Source organism: Arvicola amphibius, chromosome 13, assembly GCF_903992535.2.
Source record: "Arvicola amphibius chromosome 13, mArvAmp1.2, whole genome shotgun sequence".
Taxonomy (NCBI): Eukaryota; Metazoa; Chordata; class Mammalia; order Rodentia; family Cricetidae; genus Arvicola; species Arvicola amphibius.
Window position 1 is genome coordinate 5,300,011 of NC_052059.1, and position 16,267 is coordinate 5,316,277.

At 46.5% G+C, this 16,267-nt stretch overlaps 1 protein-coding gene across 2 annotated transcripts in view; it reads left to right on the top strand.

Moving 5' to 3' along the window:
- Positions 1–16,267, top strand: part of Abcc4 (ATP binding cassette subfamily C member 4) — a 210,971-nt gene that overhangs the window by 59,216 nt on the left and 135,488 nt on the right. For both annotated transcript variants that reach the window (XM_038310408.1, XM_038310409.1), the window contains 3 exons: positions 10,889–10,978; positions 12,543–12,706; positions 14,160–14,285. In XM_038310408.1, coding sequence (XP_038166336.1) covers positions 10,889–10,978; positions 12,543–12,706; positions 14,160–14,285 — 380 coding nt within the window. The remainder of the gene's footprint in view (positions 1–10,888; positions 10,979–12,542; positions 12,707–14,159; positions 14,286–16,267) is intronic.

Sequence of the window (16,267 nt, forward strand, 5' to 3'; positions counted from 1 at the left end):
CACGCACGCACGCAGGCACGCGCTATATGCATAGCACCTCGTGCCTGAAGACCCAGGCACTCTGCGGGAGCAATGAATGTCCTTAATTGCTGAGACGTTTCTCCAACTGCTTACTTCATTTTTCGGGGTGGGGGGATGGGGTTGAGTTGCCATTTGGAGATGACATCAAATGATTGAAATTGCCCCATTGTTTACTTTTTTATGGTCTATCTGGAACTTCCATGGATTCTCTTCAGCAAATACAAAGTACCTCCCACCTGTCTTCCTTTGAGCAGTTTTATTAATCTTGGGATTGTGTGGCTTGTGGCGGCCTGGCATCTTAGGATCTATTTTAGGCTCTTGCATATACAGTGTTTTCTTTGTCTGTGACGTGGAAATGGTAGTCATGTCTGTGGGGTGCAGTCAAGGGGTCTTCATCTTCACCATCGTCACCGTCACCGTCATCACGTCTGTGGCATCCTTGTCTGTCATGCAGGAGAATATGGAAATTTCCCTACAGATTGTCTAGGTTTTAATCCTCCTAGCTGCCACTCAGTTCTCTCAGTACCTGGGAATTCTCGTTACCACTGTGCTGTAGACACCACAATCACGCGAGTCAGGTGTGAGGTGCCCGCTCAGGTAATCCGAGCTCTTGCACAGGTGACTTCACCTGTCTTTCCTCCGATTTCCTCTGCTAACACTTTGGGGAATCTGATCCAGTTTGGTAGATTGGCTTACCTGACCGTAAGTAAACGACTCCCAAAGGTATTAATTTGTTGGTATGGTTATCCCAGAAGTATCTCTATGAAGTCCAGAGATTCAGCCTGAAACTCTAGGAGCGTGGGAACGATGAATTTCCTCTGGCCCGCCTTGTGTTGGAGTTGTGCCTGAGGTGAAGCCATAGGCTGCTTCAGCTCGCGGGCCTGTTCTGTGGGGCTGAAGCTGTCTGCAGTGAGGATCTGGAAGGCCCATCTGCAGATGTTTGCAGCACATGCCCAGGCCGCATGGTCAATTTGTAGTCCCAGGAGAAATCAGTTTGGGCCGTACAAATGGAGCAACTATCAGACTCATCACTGTAGTTTGGTACTGATTGACCTTGTGGGATGGATCTTCTATAAAAATGGCTTGTTGGTCTGGAGAGATGGCTTGGTGGACGAAGTGTTTGATATGCAAGCAAGAGGACCAGAATTTAGATCCCCAGGCCCCATATCAAGGCTAAGTAGCACGGAAGCCTGGCCTTTGTGTAGTCTTAGCACTTGGGAGACAGGACAATGCTTGGCAAGTTTCCTAGTTAGACCTGTCAGATTGGTAGCTTTTGGGTTTACCAAGAGACCATGACTTAGCAAATAAAGCGGAGAACAATTCATGAGGAGCCTGGGGTCACCTTCGCTGGTCTCCACACCTGTGTGCTTAGGCAGCATGCACACATGCACGCACGCCCACACACGCCCACATACACACACACACACACACACGTGAACGTGTGAGATGACTTGTCACTTATTGACTCTCACAGCTGTAATAAAGTTGTACTAGCGTTGAAACACTACACTTGCTCACTTGGGGAGTGAGTCGCTGCCACCTCCATCCAGAGACCAGTGTCCTTTCTTTACTAGTTGGCTGGGATGCAGAAGAAGGTGACTTGTCCAGCTTCAGGTGTCCTGGGGTTGGTTCTTTGGCTTCAGTGTGAGAGAGGGCCATGTTGAATGAAGATGGCTGCACTAATCAAGGTGTGAACGAGCAAAGGCAGCTGGAGCCGTCTTTCCCTAGAGCCTTGTGGGCATGGCTCTCTCTCTCTCTCTCTCTCTCTCTCTCTCTCTCTCTCTCTCTCTCTCTCTCTCTCTCTCTCTCTCTCTCATATTGACTTAGGGTCTTTATAGGATTTTTAACTTAGCAAAGACCTGAAAGTCCATACTTTGAACATCTAGTATGATGGCCTCAACACTGACGTTCTGCTTTTTCATTATAAAATACACAGGGCACAGAAAGTTTCTCCCCTCAGATCTCTAGTCCAGTCTGTGGGTGGGTTTCCTGTCTTTGTGGCCAGTTTGCAGAACCAGGGCCAGTTCCCTGTTGGGACTGCTTTCTGAGGAACTGGCTTTGAGATGGCAGATTTGCTCCGAATACCAAGCCAAGCTAAGGCTGTTGATTGCGGAGTTTGTTGCTCCTGGGAGCAGACTTCCTCACAGCAGGATCTGCTCTGCATAGAACTCTGCTGGTCCTCACTGACTTTAGAGTTGGTGGGAGAGAGCTTGTTCTCTGCTCCAGCTAAGGTTTTAGCTTCAGCGTCCCCTTGTAGGCCATCAGAGCTCTGTCTAAGATGTTAACTCTGCAGACACTTCAGCTTCCAGATGTATTTAATGGTGCTGGTGTGCATTGAAAATGTGGTAGTGGACCTGCTTAGGGCACTGGGGAAAGGCGATTGGCTGAGGTAGTGGGCCTGCTCAGGGAATTGAGGAAAGGCAATTGGTTGAAAGTTTGGCAGTGTCTGTGATGTTATATACATGATTCTCAGATCAAAGTTAATTTTGTTTTATTTTACACTAATTGTAGTTCAGTGTGGACTATACTGCCTTATATTTAGACAGCATGGAACTGCCAATCTTCCAGTACTTTGGCCTTTCCAAAGCTAGGCGTGGCATGTGGTTTGACCTAATGTTTTGTCTGTTGGTCTTCAATTAGACCTTTCTGTGTAGGGAGGACCTTGAGGGTACTGTCAGAGGGAATCCATGTGGTGTTTATCTTAAGTGGTACCTCGGCCAGACTTGCTGTTCTCACGGTATTATCTTAACATTTGACAGAACGAGCTAGAGCTTTGTGCTAGTTTTATATTTTTCTTATAAATCATTTATTATTTTATTTCTAATATGAACTTTCATTTGATGTGGGAGTTTTATGTGGCAAACTGTCAGTCTTCCAACTTACTAAGAAAGAGCTAATTTCTGTGGTTGGACACCCAAATTAGCAAGGTGCGGAGTCATTTTTTCAAATGGAGATTACTGCTTCAGCATCTCGAATGGCATGAATGGCAGTGGCCCTGTGAGGTGCCTTGTGACCCGGGAGAGGGTACTGCATGTAGTTCAGTGGTCCCTAGTGCTGTGTACCGATTCTTGTGGGGGGATCTTTAAGCCTACCCTGATGCTGTCTTCTACCTGTAGATGTTCTCATTTAATTGCTAAAGGGGGCGTTTTTTAAATCACCCAGATGATACTCGTAAGCCTTGTGTGCACATTCATCTTGACTTTCCAGCACACAGTGATGGTAGCCTGTGCTTACAGGTGTAACCTCCTCAGCGGTCGATGGCACCACGGGATTGCAGGCGCACACGTCAGTCATGCGTTCTTTGCTGAGGCAGTGCTGCCCTGTTCATTGTGGGATGCCAGACACGGGTCCTTTATCTCTGGGATCAGCCCTGCACAGCACCTGTTTTTCTGATCTGCAAACATTGGTCTCACAACTGCCCCTCTTTGTTGCTGTTTATGGTGGAGCAGGCGGTGTGGCCGGTGCAGTGTGGTTTTGATAACCTGGCTGTTTGCAAGCTGCCAAGGCCGAACTAGAAGTTCTGTGTGTACAGGGCAGGGTGTGGCGGCACAACCTGCTGGGCGGAGTTCTTACCTTCTTTGTTGAGCAGACGGAGGGCAATGCCCTGTGTTAGGAGAGAGTCTGCGGGTTTCGTCTTGAGTCACGTGTACGTTTAATAAAATAGCCCCTGGGCCATCTTTGGCTCCTGTTAGTCCAAGGGAAGGTCTCGTAAATCCGTATATATTGAACTTGTGTCCCAGGGAATGTCTGGGGCATGTTGTCGTAGGGGATGTCAGAGAGTAGAGGGTTGAGGGTCATGTGGGGACAGATGTGTCCTCTTTGAAAGGGAAAGTGTACACGCTGAAGTCACGGAATGATGTTAAAGATGTCTCGATAGTAAAATTGCTTCAACTGATCTGAAATGAATTTCCATCTTTTTTTTTTTTTTTTTCTTATGACAGGATTTCTTGGTGTAACAATCCTAGCTGTCCTGGGAACTAGCTCTGTAGATCAGGCTGGCCTTGAACTCACAGAGATCCACCTGCCTCTGCCTTGTAAGTGCTGGGATTAAAGCCATGCGCCATCACTGCCCTGCCTCTTCCAGGTTTTTTTTAGTTTTCTAGGTTTAAGGTTTATAGTGGGTTTTTTTTTTCCTTTGACATCTTGAAAAGTAATTGGTTTGTTTTCAGAACATTTAAACTACAGAAGTTAGAAGTCATGGTACAATACATGGAGCATGAAATGGGTCATTCCAAAAACAGTTCATCCATACCAGTTACACCCACCTTACTCCGTAGCCACCACTGCTACACACAACCCAATCTCTGTAGCCTTAAATACTAACTGTTATTTCCATCCCCTCCTGGTTCTCAGCAACTACTGTCCTATCATTTCCATCCTCACCTGGTCCTTAGAAACTGTCATTTGTTGACAGAAGTTTCTGTCCCACCTGGCCCTGCAGCCATTCATCCCAAAGAAATACAATGGTCTACCACATTAATTATGAACTGGTTGGCCTATTAATTCCGGTGATGTAGGTGGGTCTTCTGTCTATGTGTTATTTTCATTGGTCAAATAAAGAGACTGCCTTGGCCTTTGATAGGACAGCAGCTTAGATAGGCGGAGTAGACAGAACAGAATGCTGGAAGAAAGAAGCAGGTCAGGCAGATGCCATGGGGTCAGCCGCCAGGTCAGACATGCTGAATCTTTCCCGGTAAGCCACGACCCCGTGGTGTTACACAGATTACTAAATATGGGTTAAAGCAAGATGTGAGAATTAGCCAATAAGAGACTGGAACTAATGAGCCGGGCAGTGTTTAAATGAATACAGTTTCCATGTAATTATTCTGGGGCTAAGCTAGCCATGCGGGAGCCGGGTGGGATGAAAAGCAGGCCCACTCGCCTCATCACTACACTCTGGCTTCTTATTAACTAATTCTTACATCTTAAATTGGCCCATTATTCCTGTCTGTGTTAGCCATGTGGCTTGGTACCTTTATCTGTAAGACGTTCTCATCCTGCTTCCTCTGCATCTGGATGCCTACTTCAGACTGAGCCTTTCCTCTTCCCAGAATTCTCCTGTTCTCATTGCCCTGTCTCTACTTCCTGACCCACCTATACTTCTTGCCTGGCTAGTGGCTAATCAGCATTTTATTAAAATACAAGTGACAAATCTTTACAAAGTACAAGACCATTGTCCCCATACCAATCATCCTATCGTTTCCATCCCCTCCTGGTCCCTAGCAACCATCATCCTATCATTCCATCCCCTCCTGGTCCCTAGCAACCATCATCCTATCATTCCATCCCCTCCTGGTCCCTAGTAACCATCATCCTATCATTTCCACCCCCTCCTGGTCCCTGCAACCATCATCCTATCATTTCCATCCCCTCCTGGTCCCTGCAACCATCATCCTATTATTTCCATCCCCTCCTGGTCCCTAGCAACCATCATCCTATTATTTCCATCCCCTCCTGGTCCCTAGCAACCATCATCCTATCATTTCCATCCCCTCCTGGTCCCTAGCAACCATCATCCTATCATTTCCATCCCCTCCTGGTCCCTAGCAACCATCATCCTATCATTTCCATCCCCTTCTGGTCCCTGCAACCATCATCCTATTATTTCCATCCCCTCCTGGTCCCTAGCAACCATCATCCTATTATTTCCATCCCCTCCTGGTCCCTAGCAACCACCATCCTATCATTTCCATCCCCTCCTGATCCCTAGCAACCATCATCCTATCATTTCCATCCCCTCCTGGTCCCTAGCAACCATCATCCTATCATATTCATCCCCTCCTGGTCCCTAGCAACCACCATCCTATCATTTCCATCCCCTCCTGGTCCCCAGCAACCACCATCCCAATTTCTAGCTCTATAAACTGAACCACTGTGAACACCTCATTGAAGTGGACTCCTGCAGTGCTCTGCCTTTTACAGTTGGTTTTCATCCCTTCAAATGACAAGGTTGAGACTCTAGTTCTGAGTTCCAGTGAAGGAAATGACAGTGTAGCCGGGTCATCATCGAGATAAGGTCGCATTCCCTGTCTGCTTCTAGCTCTGAGAATGCATCAGCCTGGCTGTTTTTATGGCCCATCTCCTCTGCAGTCCCTCAGGGACCTATTAGTAATGAACAGAGTAGAGTTATTGTCTCTGTCCCCTTTCTTGGTGGGTGCAGATGGTGGCCTGCAACTGCTCCTTGTTATGCTTATCTTTCCAGCCAAACGTGTAGGGAAATGTCGGATTTGGAAGTAGGAACTTGATAATGGTCATGTTCCCCACAGTGGGCAACCTGTGCTGGCCCCTTTCTCCTCTTGCCTTGTTTTTTCATGGATAAAGTCAAGAATTGATGCTTCTGAGACACTGGATACATGGTATATTTTACATCCCTTAGACTACATGGCCTTAAGTATTTTCCCCTCCTCATGGCAGAAGGATGCTACCTAAGGATTTAATGCTCACAGGTCTCTTCAGAACTTCAAAAGTGGCATTGGGGAAAAGGAATGAGCAAGGGACTCATTTTGTAATATTAAAACTTCTGCATTGTTGTTATGGTTGGTGACCAGCCAGCCGCCTGTACTGGTACATGGCGGTAGTTATATGTGCATCTTCGGGTTTTATGTTTCCTATTTACTGATGAAAATAATCCAGATAAGAAAAATAGTTTATCGGGCTGGAGAGATGGTTCAGTGGTTAAGAGCATTGCCTGTTCTTCCAAAGGTCCTGAGTTCAATTCCCAGCAACCACATAGTGGCTCACAACCATCTGTAATGAGGTCTGATGCCCTCTTCTGGCCTTCAGGCATACATGTAGACAGAATATTGTATACATAATAATAAATAAATATTAAAAAAAGAAAAATAGTTTATCAAACGCATGGGAGATACTGTTGCTTTTTAATTTTTTTCAAAAAATTATTTTTACTTATATGTATAGCTGTGTGCCTACTTGTCTCTATGGTACTTCATACATGCAAGCGCCATCAGAGGCCTAAAGAGGGCATTGCATCCCCTAGAGCTAGCATTCATGGTAGTTATGAGTTAGCCCAGGAACAGAACCTTGGTCCTCTGCAAGACTGGGTGAAAATGTCTTGCTGTGTTGTGATGGTGGTGTTATAAAAAGCTCAATGGCCAATAGCTAGGCAGGAGGTATAGGCGGGACTTCTGGGCAGAGAGCGAACTCTGGGAAGAAGAAAGGTGGAATCTCCTCCAGCCAGCCACGGAGGAAGCAGAGTGGGCCTTACAGAGGTGAGGTGACGAGCCTCGTGGAAGAGTATAGATTAAAAAATAGGAGTTAATTTAAGCTGTGGGAATGAGTTAGGAGCTTTCATAATTAATAAGTCTCCGTGTTACTTCAAGCAGCAAATGCCGTCAGTCGTGTGTGTGTGTGTGGTCATGTGTGTGTCACCTCTCAAATGTGAAGGTCAGAGGATGCCTGGAGTAGGTTCTTCCCTTCTGTCACGTGGGTGCTCGCGATGGAGGTCAGGTCCTCTTCTTGGAGTGAGTGAGAGCCCCTGCCCACTAAGCCGTCTCCTGGGCCCACGTCCTGCTTCTCATAAGGATGGCCATCAAGTGTCTAAGCATGGTCTTTTTGCTTTGATCCTTGATGGTCACCGACGTTCTTGGGTATGCAGAGCAAATTGGGAATTCTAGTCTTTTCCCCTCCCTCCCTCCACCCTCCCTTCCTTCCCAGTGCTGAGATCTAATCCAAGCCATGAACACGACAGGAAGGTGTTGTATCATTGAGCCATGGCTCAGCGCCTCCCTGTTCCTATTCCTGCAGACAGAAGCTTTTTTTTTTCCTGTTCTTCAGGACTCCAACTTAGACTGCATGGCAATCTCCCGCAGAGAGCGTGTTCTTATCTTTCACGCTTGCCTCCTCTCCCAGGTCCTTGTTTGATCTTCCCATGGTAAACTACAGAAAGAAGTCTTGTAATACCAGATTCGTGGGAGGCTAAAGCAGCTGTCACACGTTCAAGGCCAGATGGGTCAACTCAGTGAGATCTTATCTCAAAAGAGTAAATAAAATGGAGGTTTAGGAATGCAAGTCAACCATAGAGAGCTTGCCTACATGTGAGGTTCTAGGTTGGAGCTCCAGTAGGTAGCCTCCCCCCACAACATCAGTTACTCTGGAAACGGACCAGTCGAAATGATCTGCTGTTAATGTTAATTAGTATTTTTTTTTTTTTAAAAAAAAAACAATTCAGATGTTGTACATTTTCAAGTCTAGAGTTCTGCTTGTTTCTTTTTGATGGTGTCCATTTCTCTCCTACAATTATCTATTTATTTATTGTTCTATATTTCTTTGCTAATTGCACAAGTTGGATATGTCTCTTTCTGTGGATACCCTACGATTATGAGTCACTGTTGTTGTTGTTGTTGTTTCTTCTTTGCCTGTGTAACAATCGCTCTACCATGCTGAGGCGGGAGTGACGTGGTGTAAAGAGTCTGGATTTCCTGGTGTTGGTTTCTGTTTCTGAGGTTGGTCCTACCAGCAGGTTTTGTCTGTCTCTGTGTATCTCAGCTGTAGGGCAGCTATTTCCATTCTGAACTCAGTCCAAGGACCTGGCTGACTCTCTAGACAGATCTTTATCACCAATGCATGGCCTTCCTGGCATCGTTATTGAATGATTGAGGCGGTCAGGAAGAAGCCTATGCTCCGTCTGGGCAGGACCCTGGTGTTTCCGAGCCATGCTGACCTCAGACTCTAATCTGGCACTCAGCCCTGCCCCTGGCCAGGGACGGCTTTGTCACAGTGCCTTTGCCAACTCCCCGCAGAAAACTCTGGGCCTTTGCTCTGCGGCTGTGACCCACAGATTCCAGGCGTTTCTCCCACTCAGTGGGCATCTTCTTGCCTTGGGTGGGGGAAACGTGCTCCTCTGAGTTTCCTTCCCTCAGGGCTCACAGTCCTGCAGGGCCTGTGGTCAGAGCCTGGGGACAGCTGCTTCCTGTGCTGTCCAACCTGGTGGCTGTACAGTGGAGGGCAAGGCCAGCAGACCGGCACCACTTAATTACTCTTTCATGACGGAGGCCAGAAGTCTGCCAGTTGTGTTTGTGAACCACCTTCCTCACTGATTATATTAAAGGCAAGCCACTGGGTTTTTTTTTTTTTTTTTCTGATCCAACTGTAGTATGACAGAGTTTCAAGAACAAAACACTAATTTTAGGATTCATTGCATAGTTAAGGTTAACTTCTGGTAACTTCTGATAGAGCCCACATGTTCAAACGTCCACAGCTTGGGCCTTCATTTCCTGAGCTACAGATGTGGTGGGCGCAAAGGAGCCCTGCACAATCACGGGTCTTGTCTTTCACACAGATTTCCGCGTGTCTCAGACTGTTGGTGCTCTCTGCTCACGGGGGTCTATGAATGGTCAGCCAAGCTGCATGTGGTCCTTCTGACTTCTTTTCTGTTTTTATTTTATGAGCAGTTTAGGGTTAGAGTATAGTATTGTTTTCTCATTTCATTGTTTATTCATTCAGTGATTCAGACTGTGTATGTGTGCATGCATGTATGTGTGCGTGAAGCTCTGACTTCCTAGCTCAGTTTGGCTTCTAACTCAGCCTTCCCTCTTTTTCCTCCTGAGTACTGGGATTGCAGGCATTGGGGCCCAGGCCTGGTTAAGCAATTTGTAACACGCTATTCACAGACCCTAATTAAGTGTAGGATTTCTCAAAAGAGCCAGAGTTCATTCTGCCACCATGAACCAGGAAGTTGAATCTTAAAGAAGCTGTGCTATTTTTTTGCTGCTAACACTGAGTCAGGAAGATTTCTCTTACAGGGGCCACGTAGCCCATGCTTGCCACTAGCAAACAGAGTCCATCTGGGAAAAAAAAAAAAGCGGCTACCAGGAAGCTGCACTAAACTCTGTTCGTGTCTAGAATTTCTTTCCATGCTCTCTCACGTCTTATGTGAATGTAGTCAGATCCACGTTGGGCACCATTCTTAGGTGGAGGCTGCTTGTTCATTTCCAGGCCGCCCAGATATGAAATTATATTAATTACAACACTGCTTGGCCAATTAGCTTAGGTTTCTTATTGACTAAGTCTTACATCTTAAATAAACTCATTTCTATTATTTTGTATTTTACCACGAGTCTTGTGCTTTACCCTTCAGGTTCTCCAGTGTCTGTCTCCTTTGGCGGCTGGCTACATGGCATCACTCTCCTTTGCCTACTTTCTCCCTATATCAGATTTCCTACCTGGCTATATTGTGCCCTGCCATTGGCCCAAAGCAGCTTTTTTTTTTTTTTTTTTTAATTAACCAATGGTAATACAACATATTCACAGCATAGAGTATTCCCACATTAATGGAGCCTGCATGGGACTGACCTAGGCCCTCTGCATATATGTGACAGTTGTGTGGCTTGGTCTTCTTGTGGGACCTCAACAGTGGGAGCAGGGGCTGTCTCTGACTCTTTACTGACTTTTGGGACCCTGCTCCTCATATTGGGTTGCCTTTCCCAGCCCTAATACATGGGCAGTATGTCTTAGTGCAACTTGATATGCCACGTTTTGTTTATCAATAGGAGGCCTGCCCCTGTCTGATGAGAGACAAAGGAGTAGTGGTTGACGGACCAGAGTGAGAGAGTGAGGGTGGGGGGACAAAGTGGGAAGACAGGAGGGAGGGGAGACTGGAGTCGTGATGTAAAATACGTAAATACTTAAATAAAAAAATTTAAAGATAAAAACATGACCTGGGATTTTTCTCCCGCGTTCTTCACCTTCCTGTGATTATCCTTTGAGGACAGCACTGTTGGTGTTGGCCATTAGGACCGTCAATCACCATGCGTCACATGAGACCCCGTGAACATACATTTTTCTGTTTTCTGTGATGGATAGAGTATCATTATGGGATGCAGCTCTTCACTTTGTTCATTTATTCCAGGCCCTTCGTTTAAGTAATGCGGCCATGGGGAAGACAACCACGGGCCAGATAGTCAACCTGCTGTCCAACGATGTCAACAAATTTGACCAGGTAGGTTTCTGCCCTAATCTCTCCCCCTCTTTAGCCTGCTGGAATGCGAGGGTTTTGGTGTAGACCAGGATTCTGTAGAGTATGTAGCATAGGCACTTTGACGCTATACCTCACATCTGTGTGCAGCATAGATTTAGTGAGATGTGTTTATATAGTAGAGTCCTGTGGTAATGTTTTGTTTGTGCTTTAACAAATAAAGCTTGCCTGAAGCTCAGGGTGCAGAGCTAGCCACACTAGTGAGCCACAGGGGCCAGGCAGTGGTGGCACACACCTTTAATCCCAGGACTCAGGAGGCAGAGACAGACAGACCTCAGCGAGTGCAAGGCCACCCTGGGCTACACTGGATTGATCCAATCTAAAAGAGAAACAAAGCCAAGTGGTGGTGGCTCACACCTTTAATATCAATACTTGGGAGTCAAACACTTTTAATCCCAGCACTAGGGAGGTAGAGATAGGGAGTAATATGGCTGGACAGAGAGGAATATAAGGTGGGAGGAGACAGGAGCTCAGGATTCAGTCTGAGGTTTCATAGAAAAGGCAGTCAGTCTGTGAGGGCTTGTAGAGACAGATCTCACCCACTTCCGTCACAGGATGTGGTAGAGCTAAGAACTAGGGGCTGGCTGCTCTGCTTCTCTCATCTGTTAGCTTTCCAATACCTGACTCTGGGTTTTTATTAACACTCATTAGAATTCATGCTGCAGAGTCCAGTTTTGTTTTTGTGATGTTGCCCGCTGCACCCCTGTAATCAGAATGCAGTATCCTTCCGTCCCCGACATGGTTAATGCGCTAATCGTCCTGAGTTACTGTCCACGCTGTACCCCTCCTTACCCACATGGCCGTAGAGCAGCCCGCCAATTGTCTTTCTCCTTTCCCAAAGGTCCAGGTCGTGGAGGGTTGAAGTGTCCAGTGCCACCCTCTCCGCGGGGCACCTGGCACATAGGAACACTTTCTTAAGTCAGGCCACGTAGGTGATCCCTCACTAGAAACTGCAACTCTCTCGCCCCACAGCCATTTTCTATACCTACTTATCGATTGGTCACAAGGTCTAGAACATTCTCCTCTGATCTTTACTGTAGTCATCCCCTTTTCAGATTTTCACAGACTTCACTTAGAGTTGGGGATAAGCAAGATACTCTGCCTTAGGAACTTGGTCCTCCTGTTCAGGGGTTCCACATACAAGCAGTGGCTGCAGCGTGTGGTGGGTACCATAGTGCAGGCTTTTTTGAGGTGTTGGGGAGATCCGGGGGAGATGGGGTTCAGTTATGTAGCAGAGAGCATTCTGGGGAATGCTGCTCTCATACACGAGGGAGAAAATATTTGGGGTGCTCCCCGGGATGGTGCAGTCCAAGCCACCCTATATACACCAGGGCCCACGGTCTACTGTCTGTTGTGCCAGCGTAGCCTCTTTTGCAGAGGATACTTGTAGTCAGCGGATTTAATACCACTGTGGCCACTTCTGTTTGGAATATCTTTTTTTTTTTTTGAGCACACAGTTTTTGACATGTTTTATTGGCAGTTTTGTTTTATTGGCAGTTCTAAGAATGTGCTGGCTTTGTATCTGCAGGTGACAATCTTCTTGCACTTTCTGTGGGCGGGTCCGCTGCAGGCCATTGCTGTAACTGTCCTTCTCTGGATGGAAATTGGCATCTCCTGCCTAGCTGGCATGGCTGTTCTGGTTATTCTTCTGCCTCTGCAAAGCTGTATTGGGAAGCTGTTCTCATCGCTGCGGTAAGAGGAATGCCAGACTGAAAATGTTTGGACATGCACCTGTCTGAGACTGCTGCCCAGACACAAGATAAACACTTTTTAGTTTGCCTGCTCTACATAGGCTGCAGGCTCTTCAGGCTCAGCCTGGGAGTACTCTAGCCACGAGCTGAAGGCTGGTCTTGAAAAGGGAGAGGTGAAGGCACAGGCTGGCTGCTCCCAGCGGGCTTTTCAGGGTAGCCACTTAAAGAGTATCCTCACTCTACATGTGTGATGTTAGTTAAACATTTAGCAATAGTAAATTCAATTATCTTATTTTTGTATATCTTGTTACATCTGTCTGTCTGCCTGTCTGTCTTTCTTTCTATCATCTATCATCTACTTACCTATCACCTACCTTCCTTCCTTTCTTGCTAACATCCATCCATCCATCATCCATCTATGTATGTATGTATGTATGTATGTATGTATCTGTCTGTCTGTCTGTCTGTCTGTCTGTCTGTCGTGTGTCTATGAGGAGGGTACACATGTACCATAATGCATGTGTGAAGGTCTGAGGACAATTTCTAGAAGTTTCTCTTCTTCTGCCATGTCAATCCCGGGGTTAAACTCAAACCATCATGATTGGCCGCAAGGGATCTTACCAGCTGAGCCAACTCATTGTCCCAGTCCAGATGTTATGGGGCTGCTCTCACATATGAGTATATACTTACTGTTTTTACCTCAGTATTTCCACTGAATCACAAGCTCTCGTAGGGTGGGGTCAAACTCAGTAGAGCCCTTCCAAAGCCTCACTGTTCCAGCAGCGCGTGTGTCAGAAACGTGACTGCTAACAAAAGCCTAAATGATGATAAAGTGACCTTGACCAGAAGAAGGCACTAGGAATTGAAGCAAGTCTCCATCAAGGTCTCCGGATTTGGGATGGGGGCGGGGTGGGTGTGCCATGTTGTTTGATGGCTTCGGGCTGTCTTTCTGAGTCTACGTAGCTTCCTCTGCATTGACTGTCCTCTCCTTCTTCGCTATGAAGAAAACCCTCCTGTTCCCCGGAAACCCAGTTCTTCGCTCCTGCACTATGAGCCTCTTTTGCTCACTCCTTTCTTGGTGGGATGAGCGAGGGTCTGTGTCCTCTGCCCTGCAGCTTTCGTTCCTGTCTTGTTCCACCTCTGTCAGCTGTGTCTGTGTCAGGCTTGATGCTCGTCGTCCTCACCTCCCACCTGGGTGCCCCTCAGGAAACTGAATGGTGGTTGCATCAGGACACGTTTGGGTTTTCCTCAGTAAACACTGACACATAGTTGGCCGAAATGGCTGATCTCTCATGAGGCCTTCTATGTTTGTGCTGTGATTAGGACCCACCTGTGTTGTAGGAACACAAGAGCTGAGGGCCACCTTTGACCCTGGGTCCCTGTCTGTGCCTATGATGGATACACAAAGGTGTGCTGCCTTTGCTGTGGCTCATCTGTCACATCTGTCCCCTCAGGAGTAAGACCGCAGCTTTCACGGATGCCAGGATCAGGACCATGAATGAAGTCATCACAGGCATGAGGATAATAAAGATGTACGCATGGGAGACATCGTTTGCCGACCTGATTACCAAACTGAGGAAGTAAGTCTTGGTGTGGGCTGTGCCATATTTTGCAGTTTTCCATTTCCTAATTTTACCGAATGAATTTTGTCCCCTTGATAACTCAGATATGCTATGTGTCACCTTGCATGTGGCAGCAATACTACGTTTGTAACGTTCCAGGATGTCATTTTAACTTGGGCTTCCAGGTACCATTGTTTTCAGGCACCAGCCACATTTCTTATTCTCTCTCTGTGTCTGTCTGTCTGTCTCAGTCTTTCTCACTCATGTTTTGTTTTGATGGTGCTGGCAATTGAACCGAGGACGTTTGCATGTTCTAGGCAAGCATTGTATACTATACCACTAAGCTACATGGCCAGCCTTCAAATACATGTCTTATGTGCTTCTTGCTAATGATAAAATGGAAGTTCAAGTATTTCTGAGTGCTTTAAATTTCTTATACACATTGATTCCAAGATGCAAGAATTTTAGAAAATCACATTTAAAATAAAGCTCTACTTGATGTCAGCGCCCTGGGACAGTGATGGAGACCTAGCATCCCTGTATTGAGCCGGACTTGAAGAACAAGTATAGATAGAAATTTCTGTCCTGCCCAGTCCCACAGCCATTCACTCTCAGTGAAATACACAGAGGCTTATATTAATTATAAACAGTTTGAACCATTAGCTCAGGCTTATTACTAACTAGCTCTTACAACTTAAATTAACCCATAATTCTTATCTATTTTTAGCCATGCAACTTGGTATTTCTCAGTGAGGTATTTTCACCTTGCTTCCTCTGTATCTGGCTGGTGTCTGCATCTCTGCCTTTCCCCTTCCCAGAATTCTCTTAGTCTGGTCGCTCCACCTATACTTCCTGTCTGGCTACTGGCCAATCAATGTTTTAAATATGAGTGACAAATCTTTACAGTGTACAAGAGCATTCTCCCACAGCAAGTGGTTGTTATTCCTTCCAGTGACTCTTACGTAAATATCATTCATTGTGTTCATTTCAAACATTTGTTTATTTTTGCATACTCTGGCATAGGACTTTATAACCTCTGGTAGCCCTGGACACCTGAAATACCCTCTTAGGTGGCCATGCCTTCTGTCCCTTGTCTGTGGCTTCTGCCAAGGATCCCACACTCTACCACTCTTCTCGTCTCTGTGCCCCATGAAGCTCCGTACCAGCTGTTTCTGTCTCTAGTTTTGGACGAAATCTCTCAGTTTTAGGGGTGCAGGTCTCCTGAGCTCATGGAGAGGAAAGGTTGTGTCTCATCCATCCTTAGATAACCTGCAAGGTCCCTGTCCCAGGACTTAACTTTAGGCATGCCAGTTGAGTGCATCTGTTTGGGTCCTTGATAAAAATCAACTCAGAGTGACCCAAGCTGTTATCCTGCACCTCTAGCAGTGTTTGGTTGGATGAGTTAGTGGTTTGTGTCCCGTGTGGTTTAATGAAGCTTTCCCAGAGTATGTGCTACCCACTGTTTCTGTAATGTCACAGGACATTTAAAAATTATTTATTACACGTGTGCATGTTTACATGTGTGTAGGTATGTGTGTACATGTGTTTACATGCATGAGCAGGTCAGAGGTCCTCCTCAGATACTGTTTCTCAGAAGCCTGCTATCTTGTTTTTTGAAGTAGGCTTTCTCACTGGGACCTGAGGTCCAGTGACTCAGTTTGACCGGTAGCCAGTGAGCCTCAGGGACCTGTCTCTGTCTCCCCAGTGCTGGAGGTGCAGGATAACTTTCGGGTCGGTCCTGCTAACGTACCCAAAGTTAGTCCTGGGCCTTACAGGTGATAGAAGGAGTGAGAAACAGCCTGTGCCCTCTGAGCTCAGCAACTTTCTGGAGGAGAGAATAGCTCCCGTAAAACGGTAGATTCACCCTTAGGGAGAAACATCTGGCCCAGACCTTCACGGAGCATGGAGCAATGTAGAGTCACGTATATCCAACCACACCTGACTTGTTATGTGGCTGCTATGATCACACTCACGTTCTCATGCTTGCACGGAAGCTCTTT